An 18,060-nucleotide genomic window follows, 5' to 3' on the forward strand; every position below is an offset into this window, starting at 1 on the left:
AAAAGAAAAAAAGAAAATTAAAAGTACACTGAGACATAACCGGAACAGTAACATAAACCATTAGGCCTGCAGTAGGTGACATAAAATCGAGTAGCTTAACCCCAGTGGATCCTGTCCTCCGTGGATGATCAGTCTCAGTGGATGGCTAAACATGGAGAATTTCCAGAGATTGCTGGGAGCATACCAGCACTAGATATAATAGTTGACAGGTGCTTGAAAGGAAGACTTGCTGTATGTTTCCATTTCTGTGTGGTGCTGTAAGTTTCCAAGTTACAAATCAGTAGTCAAGCAGTGTAGGCAAATTGGAAGATTATCACAAGCAACTAACTTTTGGAAAATTGTACATCTGTATACCTGTTTCAGAAAGCAAACAGCATATTATGTGTTTAAGACCTTCCTGCAGTAAAACTCCAAAAGGTCAGTAATGACTGAATATTTAAACACTATCAACAATGCCCTGAAGTCAGAGACCATGCCGTTGTTGTCTGGTGTGGAAGGAACTCAGTGGCATCCCTGTGTAAAAAGCACTAAACTATGGGCTGGAGCCTGAAGTAGTATATCCCAAAGAATTGCATGCACAGGCCTCCCCAAATACAAGCAGCCTTGAGTGATTTTTTGCAATACCTACTGGGAATTGAACCCAGGGCCTTGTACATGCTAAGCAAGTGCCTTTTGACTGAGCTGTATCCCTAACCTTTTTTATTTTATTTTTGAGAAAGGATCTTACTAAATTGTCCTTGCTGGCCTTTCCTCAGCCTCCTGAGCAGCTGGGATTTCAGGAATGTCATTTAACCTCATGATTCTCCTAGGAAATGATTTTTTTTAATGTAGGTAGAAACGATGACAAAAGAGTTTGAGTAATAGGCTTAAGTAATACCACTAATGATAAAATCAAGTCTTAAACCAGAGCAGTCAAGTACCAAAGCTTGTATCTCTAGCCTTAAGATACATAGCCTCTTAGGTGAAAATATGTATCATGTAAAAATTGCACAACTTTGGGCTGTGGAGATAGTTCAGTGGTCTAAGTGCCTACCTGGGAAATCCAAGGACCTGAGTTCAATCCCCAGTACCTCATGCCATGCCCCTCGGAACCCTGGGCAGAAACCAGGCGTGATGGCACACACTTATAATCTCAGAGCTGGGGAGGCTGAGACAGGAGGATGACTACCAATCTGAACTGTGTAGTGACACCCTGTATTAAATATTTGAAAAGTTACACAACTTCCTTTTAAGATCTACTGTATTGTATATACCTCAAGTGGGTGAACTTTATAGTATATGTAAATCTCTTTAAAGCTGTTGAAATGTAAAAAGGTTAAAACTTGTTAGAGTTACAACTCTATGACACTTTATATTCAAAGTTAATATCTGATTTCTTTAAATAGTAATTACCCTTACTGTGTTTGAGCATAAACTTCAAAATCCTAAATTTTTACTGTTGTCTTTCCATCTTTCTAATATACACAGGAGTTGTTTGGTTGTTTCCTATAAAAGGAAAAGGACCCTTTTCTTCTAGAAAACCCAAGTATAAAGTAAGTTTTAAATGAAGTCTTCAGTGAGGCTTCCAATAGCATGAATCGTTTGGACTGCCCTTTCAGAGCCCGAGCTACTGAAATACTCCTAAAGCAAATTGGCATAGGATATAAAACTTTGCTTTCACTGGAACATCCTGTAATCTGTTCTTTTGAAATTTCTGTATGTTCCATGTGCTGGGAACAAGATGCCTGTCCAAAGATCCTGTTGCCCCATCTCCTATAGAGATAACTCTGGCAAGGAGAATGTAGAAATGCCTAAGCTCAGTATTTGACATACCAGCTTCCTAATGTGCATGTTACCCAGAAGCACCTGGATCCTATTTGCCTATAGTAGATTTTTTTTTTTTTTTTTTTGGTGGTGGAGAGTCTTTGGAGGCATATAATGGTTTTGAGATAGAGTTGTATTGTGTAGTTCAAGCTGGCCTTGAACTGACTGTACATCCCAGGCTGGCCTGAAACTGGAAGTCCTCCTGCCTCAGCTGTCCTGGTGCTGAGATTACAAGTATGAACCACCGTACCCAGCTGCAGTGTTTTTTAAATATAAACACTTTTTTTTGGCAGAACCAGGGATTGAACTCAGGCCCTTGCGCTTGCCAGGCAAGCGCAAATCTCTCCGGCCCCTTATAAATACTTTCTGTGGAGATGCAGAAACAGAGGAAGATAGCATCAGCCTGACCAGTGACTCCTGTTACTTGTTAGCATTCATAGAATTCATCATCACCACATCCTCATGCGAGGCTCATGGTCACCACAGATCTTCCTGATTTAACTTCAATAATTAAAAATATGCATTATGTAATTTAATGTGAATTATTTGCTTAGTTTTAAAAATTCAATTTAGAAGGACATTAATTATCAGAAGGATGTTAACAGCCGTTCAATTTTTCAGGGCTCTTTTCCAGACTCCACGTACCTCTTGGCACAGTGAGAGCTGTTTCCATGTCCCAGGCCCGGCACCCAATGGCAGGTCCTGTATGGAACCTGGGTCGACTCAACCATGTGGCCGTAGCAGTGCCGGACTTGGAGAAGGCCACAGCATTTTATAAAAATGTTCTGGGGGCCCAGGTAAGTGAAGTGGTCCCTCTTCCAGAACACGGAGTCTCTGTTGTTTTTGTCAGCCTGGAAAACACCAAGGTGGAGCTGCTTCATCCGCTGGGGAGCAACAGTCCAATTGCAGGTTTTCTGAAGAAAAACGAGGCTGGAGGAATGCATCACATCTGCATTGAGGTACTTGTGTGATTTTAGTGCTTGGTGCTATCAGTCTCTCCTTTTATTCTATAAGATCATATACACGTGATCACTGTCATCAGAAACTTACAGTAAGTTCTTTAAAGGGAATAATAGTCCTACTCGAAGTGAGTTCAAGGCCAGCCTGCACTACATAATGAGACCCTGTCTCAACCAAATAAATAACTAAATAATAAAAAGATAAAAGTTAAGGTGGAGGAGCTATGAGACATCGGGCCAGAGAACTACACAAGCTCTAGTATTTACCTTTTATTTGAGTCTTAGGAGGCTACTTTGGGCTACAGGTTTCATCAGTAGACCCCTGGAAGTCCCCCAGGAAGAGGCGCAGGACCATCTGCCTTTGAATCCGTTCTCTCCCATGCTGTACTGTCCGGGTTCTACATCAAGAGAGTCCAGGCCTTCAAAGGAGGCAGGCTGTGTGGTTAGAAGTTCAGTCAAGTAGGAGTTCAGTGAAGTAACAGCAAATTCAAAAGCAGAGATCAAAAGAGGGAAATGAAAATACATGAGTATGAAATGAAGGTGGGTCTAGGGGAAGTCTGGGAAGTAGTCGCTACTTCAGTCTGATACCATCTGTCATCTTCCGCAGCCTCCACAAACAGCTAAAAGGGATTCGTTCTTGCTGAAAATTTTGTTAAAGGTGGTTTCTATTTATAGCTCTATATTTTGAAAATTACCAATAAATGCTAATTTTTTTTTAAATGGTACAAGAGCTGGTAACATTGATCAGTGGTGGGTGCAGGACCACAAATGAGAGAGAGAGAGACAGAGAGAGACAGAGAGAGAAGAGACACAGAGAGAGAGAGGAGGGAGGAAAAAAAGAGAAGGAGGAAAGAAGAAAGAGAGCACACAATACCAAAAAAGTGATTTTTATGTCCCTGTTTTCAGTCTAAAAGTGAGTGAATCCTGCTGAGGGGGCACTTCTGCCCCTTTGCAGTTTGTGGAGTTATCCCAGACCTTCCTATTTGCCAGCAGAGAGAACACAAAGCAAACACTGTTAAGATGATTCTAGACACTGTGTGCATCACTTCCGTTCACCTCCCACTAGCCTTGTAGTCACATGGCACACAGGGCTACAAGGAGGGTGGGGAATGTGGTCTACGGCTAGGCAGCTGTGTGCCCTGCTAAAACCTTGGGATCCCTGTAGCTCACAGGAACAGTGGGAGACACACCTCATGCATACTGCCTGAGTGTGCACCACTGTTCTGTGCCCGCATCTCTGTTTGTTTGATTTTTGAGACAGTTTCAATAAGTTGCCTAGACTAAGGTTTTTTTTAACTTTTATTTTTTAATTTTTTAAAATTTATTTTATTTTCGTGTTGATACAAGGTCTCGCTACATAGTGAGCCTCATTTCTCAGCCTCCTTGGCACTGAGATCATAGGCGTGTGCCACCACACCTGGTTTCCGTTCCAGGGATCCAACTGAGGCCCTCGCCCTGCCAGGCAGGTGCTTGGATGGCTGTGCTATCTCCCCAGCCCGACATCTCGCGGTCTACCAGTTAGCTGCAGCTATAGGCATGGGCCACCGTACTTAGCGTTGGTAATCTAAGGCAGTTGTGCTAGTGTTGCCAGAATAGCGTGGCAGTCTTTTTGATTGGAAAGATGCTATAAGGGGGTAATCCTTGAGAATTATCATCCTTTCTCCTCTGTGGTAGCAGTTTTCGAGACAGTGGTGTCACAAGATAGAGGAGGCTTATTTCCCCGATCCTACCAGTAGAGAAGAATTTCTTGCCTTTCCTTGAACAGAAAATACATATTTGTTGAAGAGTCCTGTTGAAATCCTAAGCTTCATAGGTTCTGAGTATGACCTTACTATCTGTTCTGGCTAATACAGCTTGGGTCTGGAATTGTCTTCCAAAGTTCAGAAAGTGACAGAGCCAGTCGGAAAGTACCTCTCGAGGGCCTGGGGATATAGCTCAGTGGCGTAAGTGCCTGCCTGGCAAGTGCAAGGCCCCGAGTTCAGTACCTGGTACTGCAAAAAAGAAAGCAAAACAAAGTGCCTGTCTCATCTTTGCTCTGCTTACTGTTGCCGTGTAATAGATTGGTGTTGATCATCAAAGCATTCTGTTTGTTCAGGATTTTCTGGATCAGGAAGTTCAGGAGGGCTGTTGCTTGGCATCTCATATGGGGACAGGTATCAGTGGTGATGGCCACCTGGCCTGGGTATCCTAAGTACTTACTCACATGACTGGCAGTCTGTGCTGACTCACAGCTGGACCCAATCTGGGCGTACACAGGCACCCTGTTCACCTCCACACGCTAAGGCTGGCGGGTTGCTGGGCTCCTCGCTGGGCAGCTGGCTTTACCAGAGTGATTGTCCCAGCAAAACCAAGCAGGGTGACACAGCGTCTTCTGCTCTCGGCTCAGGGTCCTGAAGTGACGCTTCTACCTTTGTCGTCCGTCATGGCTAGCTCAAGGCCGCCCAACGTGAGGCAGGGTCCCCACAGCCTGCCTACTGCAGGGATGAGCAGCAGGGATCTGCGGCCTTTTACGGGGCGGCAGCCATCAATGCACTAACGTGCGCTGAGCAGATAGGAAGTGGGCGAGGATTCGCAAAGCTCTAGACCCACTTGGTGTTCAAACTGCCAAAGATGGGACCCCGAATAATTAACCACATAAGGACAACCCCGCTGGCCTCCGTAACTCTAAGGAGACTTGCAGTGATTGGTGGCTGATGAGCAGCAGCACACGCACGAAAGGTTTCTTCAGCTTTTTCTCATGTTTTGGACATTGACAGCATTGAGAAGTCTATCTTCTCAAAGTGCTCACAATTCTTCTGTAGCTTTAGGGTTTATTGCCATTTATCTCTTAATGCCATCCGTTTTATAGTATTATAAAAAATAACATCACAAGGTTCTTTCTCACAGGACTGCATGTAAAGCTTTTGATTTTGCAATATGTCTGTCATGGGCGTGCTCCAAGGCTTCCAAACGACTCAACAGAAACTTTTGACAAATACCCCTTTTCTCATACATACTTCAATTCCATTAATTCTTGACTTTTTCTCTTCAGTTTTGATGCTTTTCACTTTCTCCTATGAGGTTTGGGTGTCTTATACTTGTGTTTTTGCCTTGCGCTGGGTGAAGTATAAACTTTACTGGGTCATTGGGTTTAGTTTTTCTTCTCTTGATGATTATTATTGTTTATATCTAGATAGTGTCCCTGAGCTGGGCGCAGTGGCGTACACCTGTGATTCTAGCACTCAGGAGGCTGAGACAGGAGGATCGCTGTGAGTTTGTGGCAGCCTAAGTGACATAGTGAGTTCAAGGCCAGCCTGGACTACAGAGCAAGACCTTGTCTCAAAAAACTAAAAAAGAAAAAGTAGATGTCCTCCAAAAGCCTCATGTGCTCCCTGGGGGGCTCTGCGGCAGTGATTCGGCCAGGTATCTGATACTCACGGGTGGATTAGTCTACTGATGGGTTTACAGCTGATGTGGTACTGGGCGTGGAGCCTCAGAAGAGCTTGGTCCTTGGGGCCAGGCCTGGGAGGGTGTCTCCCTCCACCCTCCCTCATCCCTCCCTCTTTCCTATCTGCCTCACCACAAACTGTTTCTCCTCTGTGATGGTCCTCTGCTGTGCCACCTGCCTTAGATTGGAACCTCTGCTAACTGAGCCCAAATGTGCCCTCCTCCTTCTGCTGTGGGTGTCCGCTTCTGCTGTTGGTTAGCATCAGCTAGCAGAGTACCTCTCCATGAAACCTTAAGGGCCACTTAAGAGATATTTATGTATTAAACACCTTTGTAGCGAGGTTGCAGCAACACTTAAATGTGTCCACACTGGTCCATTACAGCTGTTACTCCTGAGTGATGTCCCCTTTTGAGAAGCAGCCTTCCCTGGGACCCTCAGCCACACCACCACCACCCCACTAGGCTTAGCAGGTTCTCTTAGACTGTACTCCAAGTAAAGCCCCTTCTACTTCACCTTTGCATTTTTCTGGTTGTTAAATATTTTTAGAATTGCCCACATTCACTGTAGCAAGTGCTAGGAGTGACTGGGTGAACACAGTACAAAGGCCCTGTCCTGCTGGGCTTGCTCACCGGCCTGGCTTGTCTACACATGCTCTGAATTTTCCATAGAGGATCAGTGAGATGGTAAAGCACAGCCTGTAAGACATAAACGGGTAAGCGTAAGTCACTGTGAAAGAGCAGAGCTCATTGTACCTGCCAGTTCTGCCAAGTACTGCGTTCTAGGTGCCAAAGCAAAAAAAAAGTGGTATGAAAGCAGTTGTGGCCCCCTCTCTGCCCAAAGACTTTAGGGGAAAGCGAAGTAGCTGACCGTAATGGCAGAGAGGCAGCACACACCCTTGGGGCCTAGAGCGCGAGAAGGCCATCAGTGGGCAAGAGCTTCCTGCTGCAGGAGAGCCAGAGGCCAGGTCAGATGCCACATGTGGAGAGGCCCAGCGAAGGTGCCAGAATCTGATCAGGGAGGACAGGGGCATGTGCCACAGGGGGCAGCCGGGCCTGGGGTGTCAGCGTAATGAGGCATCAGCCCAGAGCCTCTGGCCCCCAATTCCCACTGGACTCCTTTAGGAAGTGACTAGGCTAAGGGGGTGGAGTTGGTACCCATATAAAAGACCCCCGAGCCAGCCAACCCTTTCCCCTATGGGATGCAGGAGGCACTGTCTGTGAGAAACTAGCTGCCAGTAGCTGCCATATTTGCCATGTTGGATCTTAGATGTCCCAGCCCCGGAAATGTGATGCATAGACAGATGTCTTTTGATTCAGGCCAGCCCTACCCAAACAGACTAAGATGTGGCTCAGTGCCCGAGGTGAAGCCTGCACAGTCTGAGGGCAAGAGGATGAAGCCAAGGCAGTGTGCAGTGGAAGAACCTTAGCGGGAAGGAGGCATCACACTCCACTCGGTCTGTGGTCCTGTGAGGAGGGCATCAGTGTGGGGGGGATGATGACTGAAGTGGGGAGTGGAAGCCCAAGTGCTCCCTGGGGCGCCAACTGTGGGGGCCAGCATTTGAGCCAGCCAGCACCATGCAGGGAGGGAGGCGTGAGGAAGTCCGAGGTGGACAGGGTGAGGAGACACTGGGCCACTTGTCTACGAGTGTTGGGGCCCACACAAGTGGAGGGGCCTGTGGTACCACGAGTTCATGGTGTAGAGGGGTAGGGAGGCCTCTGTGCCAGGAGGGTTCAGGTGGGAGGAGTAGCAGCCACAGGAGGGTGGAGGAGGAAACAGCCCAGAGTGTTGGGGGTCTTACTTCCTGCTTGCTAGAGATAGTTCTTTAATCATAAAGAGAGAGAATTTCCAGGCCCAGTGGACCCATCTGTAACCCCAACTATTTGGCACATCTCCAGTGGCCTAACTCCCTAACTCTGGAAGGCTGAGGCAGGACATCCGTGAGCAAGATGGTAGGAGGGGCAGAGAGACAGTGAATGAGGGAATGAGACTACTCCTCCTTTAAAAATACTCCATTCCAGCTAACTGGTGTCACACACCTATTGAGTCCCAGGTCCTTAGAAAGCTGAGGAGGGTCATATGAGCTGTGAGCCCAGGAGTTCCCTGCTGGCTTGGGCAGGAAAGCAAGACACTGTCTCAGAAACAACAACGAGTCCATTTTCATGTTGGCTTTAGGAAACCACTAGAGAATTTCTCTGCTAGTGACCACCTGTTCTTAGTTGTAGGGATTTCATAGAATGATAAAGAGAACACAGCAAAACAAAAATGTGGGGAACTTGATAAGGTTTTAAACTTACCACCTAATACTAACATTTTATAAGAGAAAGGGTGTTTTAGGGACTGGGGAGATAGCTTGGCAATCGAAGATCTTCCTGGAAGCACAATGACCAGGTTTTGATCCCCGATCCCCAGTACCACATCTAATGCCAGCCCTGGAACCCCAGATACACCGTGCAGACTCCTGAAACCGAGTGTGGTGTCGCATGCTGGGGAGGCTGAGACAGAATTGCTAGCAGTCTGAGCTGTGTAGGGAGACCCTGTGTCAAATGAATAAATGATTTTTTAAAACTTTAAAAATGGTGCTTTATTACAGAAAGGGAGGGAAGGAGGGAGGAGCAAAAAGGAAGAGGAGGAAATAGTAGAAGAGGAAAAGGAGACATCTTCTTGGATTAAGCGTCCTGCAGTGTTAGCTTCCCATCACCATGATAGCGCACCTGAGACAGTCCACTTATATGGAGGAAAAGTCTCTCTCGGCTCACAGCTTCAGAGGTTCCAGCCCATGGTTGCTTGGCACTGTTGCTTTCAGCCTGTGGTGGTTCAGATATGGTGGGAGGACATGGCGGAAGAGGCTGCTAACCTCCTGGCCACCAGGAAGGAGAAAGAGAGGGGGAGGGAGGGAGGCAGGGAGAAGAAGGGAAGGAGGGGGAGAGAGAGGATGGGGTCCCAGTAGCCCCTTTCAAGGTCACTCCCTACATGACCTCACTTCTTCCCACTAAGTTCTGCCGCTTCTCACCAGCACCATGGACTGGGACCAAACCTGTGACACATGGGCTTTGAAGGACACTTGAGAGCCACACCATAGCACTTATCCATTCAATAAATCAGTTTGGGTTGGTTGCTTTGGGGTTTTAGCCCCTTACCATTTATGTATTTAGTGTCTTACTATCAACTGAACATTTTCTTTTTTCTTTTGGTGGAACCGGGGATTGAACTCAGACCCTTGTGCTTGCCAGGGCAGCGCTTATTCCACTGAGCCATCTCCTGGCCCCAGCTGAACATTTTTGTGGAAACCACCAGCTGGAAAAAACATAGCCACTCCCAGGCGACATAGCAGATATGAGAGCTTAGGTGTTGTGCACTGTCTGAAATAATTCCCGAGAGTGCTCAGGAAGCCTCTGAACCCTGTGCAAAGAAAAGCCAGTGTGAGGTTTGTGTCATTCACTTAGATTGTTGCTTTAGGGGAAGAGATGATTGAAGCATAAATATTCAGTGCAGACTTCTTAGTTTAACTTCCATAGATTTAAGTCAATTGAAGATTGAATTCATTCACTATTGGCGTCAATTAACACCAGTATAATTTTATGTGAAATAAAGAAGCCTGTGTTTCTTAAACCAAACTGTCATGTACTATTAAAAGTGGCACATTATTACTTGCTCATAAAATTTTAGTTGTTTATAAAACTAAGAACTCTAGGCCTTAAGGATAAAAGATGATGTTTACCCAACAGCTTCCCTGCCAACAAGCAAAATTGCATTGCTGTTTTCAGAAAGGGCAACTGAGCACGAAAGAAGGTGTAAGATGAGCCAGAGGACTGTGGGTTTTGACTGTGACACCCAGGGATGTTTTATTTGGATTCCTATCTCTCTTAGTTTACAGGGATGGGAGAATCTACATACACTCCCAAACACACACCCACACCTCAAAAGCTGATAAGAAGTGGGAGTGAAAATCAGATAGGCCAAATTTTCACTAATGAGACTCAAAGCCTTACAGAGCTAGCTAATACACACCTGTTATTGTTTGAAATACTGTAAAAGCACTATTAAAAGACCATCAGAGTCCATTTTTAAGATGAATTATTATTGACTTTTTTTTATTATGAGAAGAACAAACTTAATTTCCAAAATCAAATTGCTTGGCATTTCTTGTAACTATTGTATATACATTCAATTCAGAAAATGAGATTTTTATTCCATTCTTTTTACTGCTGCCAAACAAAACACTCGGAGCACTCTTAGAGAATTGTAAATTTTTTAGTAACACTAGCAGAAGGTTTAATCATGTACAAGATAGAAACAGTAATCGAAATGCATGCTAGTGCAGTGTCAATTCAGTGCTTGTAAAAGTAAACCTAACTTATGAAAGAAGTGTTTCTTGGCTTAGAAGTATTTTTTGGCTGAAGGGATATTGAAAAAGTATGTACTATACTAATAGAGCATCAGAATTGCAGATATTTGTACTTGGATAGAATGCTATGTAAATTAAAATATTCATATCATGGGTAGAGTAGAAGTTCTGAAAATGGCACTATAAAAGAACCATTATTTTGGGGAAGGTTTCAGAAATGCAAAAAGCAGAAAATGTAATGAACTCTCAGACTCAGTCACCCAGATTCATTTTCAGAATCCTACCACTGCTACTTTATTTGCCCTTTTCCTTTGTTAAATCATTTTAATGTAATTTGCAACTTGCCATTTTACCTTTATTTACCATGTCTCTGAGAAACAAATAACCACAGTGACATCATATCCATCAAAATTAAAGATAAATCTTTAGAGGCATCATCTATATATAGTCTGTAAGTCAAACTTACAAGATTAAGTTACAAATATCTTTTTATATTTGACTTGTTCTAATCAGGATTCTAATAAGGCCCATTCATTACAAATAGTGATTAATTTCTACAGACTCTTTTTTAAAAAAAGTTAGCATCTTAACAGTATATTTGTCACCATGAACCAATGTCAGTCCATTTTTATTAGGAATGGTCTATGTTTCAGGTTCCCTTGGCCTTTATCCAGTGTTCTTTTTCTGTTGCAAGATGCTATCTAAGTTTCCTTATCACATTTGAGTATTAATGACTCCTGGGCTCTTCTTCCTATTTGTGTTTAATGATCTGAAGATTTCTGGTCATTTGTTTTGTAAGCTATCCCTCGGTTGAGATGATTCTGATGTTCTCATTAGACTGAGGCTATTGATGCTATTGATCTGGGGAGGATGCCACGTAGGTAAAATACCCTTCTCAGCACATCATGTCAGGGACACACAATACTAACATGACAACATTGCTGGTATTAACTGTGATCCCTAGCTGAGGAAATATTGTCAGGTTTCACCTTTGTTACCCTTTGGTTTTTTCTCCTCTGTGATATACTTTCTGGAAGGAAGTCATTATATAATGCATGCAGGGCAGGTGGAGAATTATATTAGCATGCACTGTGGCTATTTATTACACTGTGTTCCTCACCTTGTTCCAGCTTTGGCCACATGGAGCTCTTTTAGGTGGGCATCTAGGTCCTTTGACATATCCCTATCTGTCTCTCTTGTTAAAACATTTCCTTATTTTCTCAAGCTGCAGGGTATTTCAAGCTCAAAATCCATGCCCTAGCTGTAGAACCATTCATTTCTCTAGGAAGCTCTGGTTCCTGTTACTGGAGAATGTACTAGAAACCAAAATCGGAGCTCTAGGTTGCTTATTGCTACTGAGGTGTCATTGGTTCTGGGCCTTCTGAGCTAAGAACAAGGAACTGTATGTGTATAGGATTACTGTGAACTTGGTGGCTTAAAGCAAGAAGCATTTATCTCATAGGACTAGAGGTCAGAAGACCAAAGTCAAGAGGCAAAAAACATACACGAAGGAGAAACATGGAAGGAAAGAAAGCAGAGCAGAGATGAGGGGTGAAGGACTTGGTGAAAGCTTCTGGCAGAGCAGGGAGTCCCAAGAAGGGAGGAGAAGGAAAATAGAACAGCAGCAATAATGGGAAAAGTCAGCAAGGATGTTAGTAGTCGACGGAAGACATTGGCCCACAGATTCAGAAAGCTCATCAGCTCCGTGGTCACAAGCAGAGTGGATGCAGTGAAATGAGATCCAAGCACAGCAAGCAGCAAACTGAAACCCAGAGGTGAAGAAAATGCTAAGAGCTATCAGAGAGAAAAGACACACTGATTATAGAATGATGTGCAGTTTTTTTTAACTGCTGAGAACCCTGCTGATTTAGAATTCTAATTCTAGCTGCGATTTTGTGACAGAGAGCAGTTTACTCCCAACCTGAAGATGCGAACCAGTGACCTTCTGGCCTTGGACGTTAGGCAGCACACAGTGATGGTCCCTCAGAGAGGACTCAAACAGGTGGAGCTCGGTAATGTCCTAGCATCGTGCCTGGAGAGTTTCTCGTATGTAGTACAGATCTGCATGGAACGAACCGTGGTCATCTGGATGTGGCCTTGGTAGACCAAAAAGCTTAAAAAGAAGTAGGACTACAAATAGCAAGCGCATCCACTTGTTCTGGAGCTGGGCTCTTCACGTCTTTTTCAGAATAGAGCATATACCCCAAGCTGCCAGATAGCAGTCTTACTATCAGAAGAAACTATGGTGAAGTATAGACTACACAATTTAAGTCACAAGGGAAACATTTAGGAGTAGTGTAAATTCTTTAGCATTGCATTTGTTCCCTTAGGAAGAAGTTTGTAACTTCTTTTATATTTCTAAAGACTATAAGCTTATATTTTGTGATGATTTTTATTTGTTAATTTGCAGTGCTGGAGATGAAACCCAGGGTCTCTCTCGCACATGGTACACATGGACTCTAATACTAAGCCACACTGCTAGCTATTATGTGCTCGGACTGTTCCTGTCCATCCAGAGGCAGAGGACCTCAATTGTATAACCTCTCAAGGTTTCTGCTAAGTCTTAAAATACTGTCATATGGTAGTTTTAAGATTTCATGTGTGTTCTCATTAATTTCTTTTTCTCAAGGTTGATAATATCAATGAAGCTGTGATGGATTTGAAAAAACAGAAGATCCGCACTCTAACTGAAGAAGCCAAGACAGGAGCACATGGGAAGCCCGTGATTTTTCTTCATCCTAAAGACTGTGGTGGAGTCCTTGTAGAACTGGAGCAAGCCTGACTTAGATTTGCAAGAAACTAAATTAATTGACTGGGAAAACACTTACCGATCACTATTATAATATATTTTAGTACTGCTTCCATCACTTAAAAATTTGAAGTGAAATATTAAATTACAAAAATACAAAAATACCTCAAAATACTTGCTCTTCGAGAACAGCTCATGTTCACAGGTTCTGTAGAAATGAAAGTCTGGGGTGCTAGAGCTAGATGCATAGGAAGTATTATGGACAACTTGGCGTAGGATCTGGGGATGGACACATACCAGGATTATTTGTTTTAGTTGATGTAATTGGTGGAGTTATTGTCACTGAGGTGTGTGAACACCTCAGGAGGCCCTGGAGGAATGCTCAAAACCAATAGTATCTCACTGCCAAGAAGGCTGTGGTACAGCTGGGGAAAGAACCACATGAAAGAAGTGGAAATATTTGCAAAACACCATATGAATAAATTTTAAAAAGGTATATGACACTCTGATGAGCTCAGGAGCTGAAATTTTTTCCTCAGACTCTCAAATATATTGGGAATAAAGAGACTATGCTGCTGTGCCACACCTCGCCCCCATGGACTTTGTATTCCATGACAGTTCCTTTAGGAAATGGGCCACAAAGTGTCAAAATCTTCAGTCACTCTGAGGAGCCAGGCCTCAGCCAACCGTACAGCCCTCCCCAGCCATCACGCTCCAAGCCCTTGGTGCCAGGCTCTTGGGGCGCAGCTTGCTTCCTGGCTGCTCCCTCTGGAGGAGCAGCCTTTCAGTTCTTAGGTACATCTTGGACCTTGCTGCTCTTTCTGCTGTTCCACCTGTTGTTTGCTTAGGGCATCAAGAACCCCGTGAGAATCCCCAATCCAATAGCAAGGTGATAAATCACATGTATAAGTAAAGCAATAGAAAATATGCCCTGTAACCATAACTGAATAGACTAAAAATTAATAGCAGATAACAGGAAAATCTTCCAAAACTTGTGGTTACCAAAGGAAAAGCTCTCAAGGAATAAAACGTATTAAGCTGACTACAAAGGCATCCATTTTTATAAAATTAAAAAAGTGCATAAATAAAATTAAATTTATGAATTTAATTCATGAAATAATACAGTTCTGCTTTCATGAAAATGGGATTTAGTAGAAATATATGCAAACTGGTACATGTGATAGATTGGTGTTAACCTCCTGACATCTCTTCCCATGTGGAATTCTGACTTGGTTAGGTCTCCGTCCGTATCCCTTTCCCACTCAGGAAAAGCCTGGAATTTGGACTTAAATTCCATCACCCTTGCCAGTGACTAGACTGAGGCAGTGCAACCCATACCTAGATAATTAGCCTGAAGAAAGGTTTGTGAGAAGCTTCTGCAAGTGTCCTTTCCTACTTCTCGGTGGGAACGTAGGAGTATGAGAACTCGCTCTCTCACCAGAGGCAAACAGAGAAAACAGTTGTGTAGGGGCTAGGGATATAGGTCAGTGGCTTACGTGCCTGCCTGACAAGGTCCCAAGTTTGATTCCCAGTACGGGGGAAAAAAAAAAAAAAACCAGTTGCGGGTGCTATTAGCAACAACCCAATGACCATGAAAAAATAGGATAATACTAATAACAAAAAAATTGACATTTTAAAAAATGCCTAAACCAAGCATGGTGGCACATGTCTGTAATCCCAACATTGGGAGACTAAGACCAGAGGCACACAATTAGAGCCTAGCCTAGACAGCTTAGTGCCTTACTGAACCCTGTCTCAAAAGCCAGAGCAAAATGAAAAAATATTAAAAAGGACTGGGGAGATAGCTTGGTGCAAAGATTTAATCCCCAGTACCAAAAAGTACATTTATTATTGAACAAAAAGTTGTTTTATTCATGGTATTTTTAAAGTCAAACTCTGCTAAAACATCTCTAAAAATAAAAACAGTAATTAGTGCATATCCGTAATACTTAAGGGCTTCATGTGAATTATTTCAACATTAAAAGCAAAACAATACACTGATCACTGTCTTAGCCTTATTTGTCACTGCATTTTTCTGTTTTTCAAAATGGTTATGTTTTTAATAAAACTTTATTTATAAATTATTTGTCTAATTGATTCTTCCCTGTAGAGCTTTTTTCCCCCTTTGAATGAACTTTGTTTTCTAAAAGAGTTTTAGATTTATGACATACAATGTAAGGGACAGGAAGAGGCTTATCCCCTCCCCTCCTGCTGCCTGCGCTGTGTTCCGATGCCGTGACCAGCCACCCCTCTGCCACCCCAGCCTGCCTTGGAACCAGCTGCTTGTGGACTGAAACCTCTTTACACTGGGAGCGGAATAAACCTTTCTTCCTTGGAACTTCAGGCATTGAGTATTTTGTCTCAGCACTGTCAGGAAAGTAACAAAGACACATACATTGTGAAATCTTTGCCGCAGGAAGCTAATTAACCTCACCTGGTTCCCTTCCTGTGTGCACGGTGATAAGATCTGCTTTCAGCAGATGTCACTTACATAATGCATTGTTAATTATGTAACAGTTACTAGGCTGTGTGCTAAGTTAGGCCTTCGAACTTAGGCACCTGCGTGTTCATGCCCCTTTGGTCAGCACCTTCCACCTCCCAGATTCCCACGGATCACCCTTTTCTGGCTCTGTGCCGCAAGTTTACTTTAACGCTCAGTCACTTCACAGGTAGTACAGAGCCCTCAAGCAACAAAATAATCTGACCCCGCCGTCCTTATGTCACTGCTTTTATTTCACTTACCATAATTAAAAACACTTAGTAGTTTTCTGCCACTATAACAAATAATGAGAAACACGCCTTACCGGGGATTGAACTCAGGCCCTTATGCTTGCCAGGCAAGCACTTATTCTCCTGAGCTATCTCCCCAGCCCCTGTTACTTTTCTTGTTGCTGAGACAAAATACCCAACACCCAAACTAAAAGGAGGAAAGGTTTATTTGGCTCACAGGTCAGAGGTTTCAGTCCCTGGTCGGCTGGCTGCAAGGCAGGGTGGCACGGCAGAGGGCATTGCAGAGGAGAACGGTCCGTAGCAGGCAGGCAGCCCAGAGACTGGAGCCTTCTTCAGGTCCCTTACATTGTACACAGGCCACCTACCCTAGGGCCTGTGTGACACCAACATCCTTGCGCCCAGCCAGAACTAGGCTGAACCAATCCTTGGGCTGATTTAGTAACCACACACCCTTGATCCCAACGCCACACAGATCCAGCCACCTCTGAGAATCCCCCCCCCCCCATTGCTGCAGGAGGTTTTGTGAAGACTTCTAGGTTCCATTGGGTCAATGGCAAGGCAGCACACCATGGTGGGGTGCAGGGCAGAGCAAGTGACCCACCTGTGACGCAGGGAGAAAGGGAGGAAGGACTGGGGGCGCCCCTGCCCTAACAACCTAGAATCCTTACCTTCCAAAGGCTCCACCACCTCTCATTAGCACCACCCAGAAAACAGGTCTTTAACACGGGCCTTGAGGAGATGTTAGAGATCTATGCTGTAGCACACCACTTTGCTATTAGTATTTTGAGTTCCTGACCTTTACCATTTTCCTGAAGAACCTCTTTTAACATATCCAGCATGGCTGGTCACTAGCCTCAAATCATTGCTAGCAGTGAAGGAAAGTATGTTCTTGGTTCCTTGTCACTGAGACAGCACCTGACACTCACGGAAATCCATGGTGAGCAGGCTCCCTTGCAGAGAGGGCACAGAGGAGGGGCCTCCTCTGGACGGCCTGCGATGGAGGCAGGGAAGGAGGGAGGGAATGGAAGAGCTGAGAGAGAGAAACACCAGGCCTTCCCCGCTAGCATCAAGTCAGCCGTGAGTTTGTAGTGGTTGAGTTTGAGGCAGTCACTATCAAACACATGAAGTTTGCGGAGAGACACCAGAGTTAAATCACAGCAAATACTTCTGAGATGTGCAAAACTTGAGGATTTTGAGGCCTCTGACTTTAGAGGATATAGTGTGGTAAGCTTTTGCCTCTCAAAACTTTCAATATTTTACTCCATTCTTGGGTTTTTATGGGTTTTGAGGATTTAATTCTTTCATATCCTTTATAGGAGAGATATTCCCCCCCTTTTTTATTTCCAATATTTTGTTCTTTAATCTTCAGCAGTTTGAGTATCATATATGTAGGTGTCATGTTTGGGATTTGGTTTGGTTTTGTGTGCCTGGTGTTCTTGGGGCGTCCTGGACCTGTGGGTTCCTGAATGGCATGCATTTTCCTTCCCTAGTCTAGGCAGTATTCAATCACTAATGCCTCTAGTATTGCTTCTGTCTGTGTCTTCTTTTTCTAATATTCCCATGACATGATTCATACGCTGCATGTAGTTGTACCATAATTGTTCTTTCCGGTTCTTCCCAGTCTCAGTTCTTCGCTTTTGAGTTTGCACACCATCCTATCTTTTTTATGTATGTGTTTCTATTTCTAATTTTCCAATGAACATTATGGATATGTACAGTATATAACATTGATGCTAAGGGCTGGCCAAGTAGCTCAGCAGATTAAAGTGCCTGCAAGCAGGCACAGGGGCCAGGGGTTTGATCACCGGGCCTGCAGTGCTGGCCCCGAGCACTTGGGAGGCTGTAAACGGGAGGATCACCATGAGTCTGATCTACTCAGCAAGACCCTGTAGACCCTGTCCTAAAATTAAAAAACAAAAACATTGATGCTTTGTGTGTGTATGCAGTGTGAGGTGATTCAGTCAAGTAAGTGAACGGAGCCATCACCTGATAGGTGAAGCAAGATAGAAAAATGGGTGTGCTTAAGAATTGGTTTGCAATAAAAGAT

At 44.1% G+C, this 18,060-nt stretch overlaps 1 protein-coding gene across 4 annotated transcripts in view; it reads left to right on the forward strand.

Annotated features, from left to right (window-relative positions):
• Window positions 1–15,230, forward strand: part of Mcee (methylmalonyl-CoA epimerase) — a 17,519-nt gene extending 2,289 nt beyond the window's left edge. For 3 of the 4 annotated variants that reach the window (XM_004623235.2, XM_023709802.1, XM_023709803.1), the window contains exons 2-3: window positions 2,425–2,762; window positions 13,164–15,230. In XM_004623235.2, coding sequence (XP_004623292.1) covers window positions 2,425–2,762; window positions 13,164–13,316 — 491 coding nt within the window. In that variant the 3' untranslated portion in view covers window positions 13,317–15,230. The remainder of the gene's footprint in view (window positions 1–2,424; window positions 2,763–13,163) is intronic. The other variant, XM_023709806.1, reaches the window with a different exon arrangement.
• Window positions 15,231–18,060: the final 2,830 nt, after the last annotated feature.

The sequence above is a fragment of the Octodon degus genome, unplaced genomic scaffold, assembly GCF_000260255.1.
Source record: "Octodon degus isolate 3935 unplaced genomic scaffold, OctDeg1.0 scaffold00002, whole genome shotgun sequence".
NCBI classification, from domain to species: Eukaryota; Metazoa; Chordata; class Mammalia; order Rodentia; family Octodontidae; genus Octodon; species Octodon degus.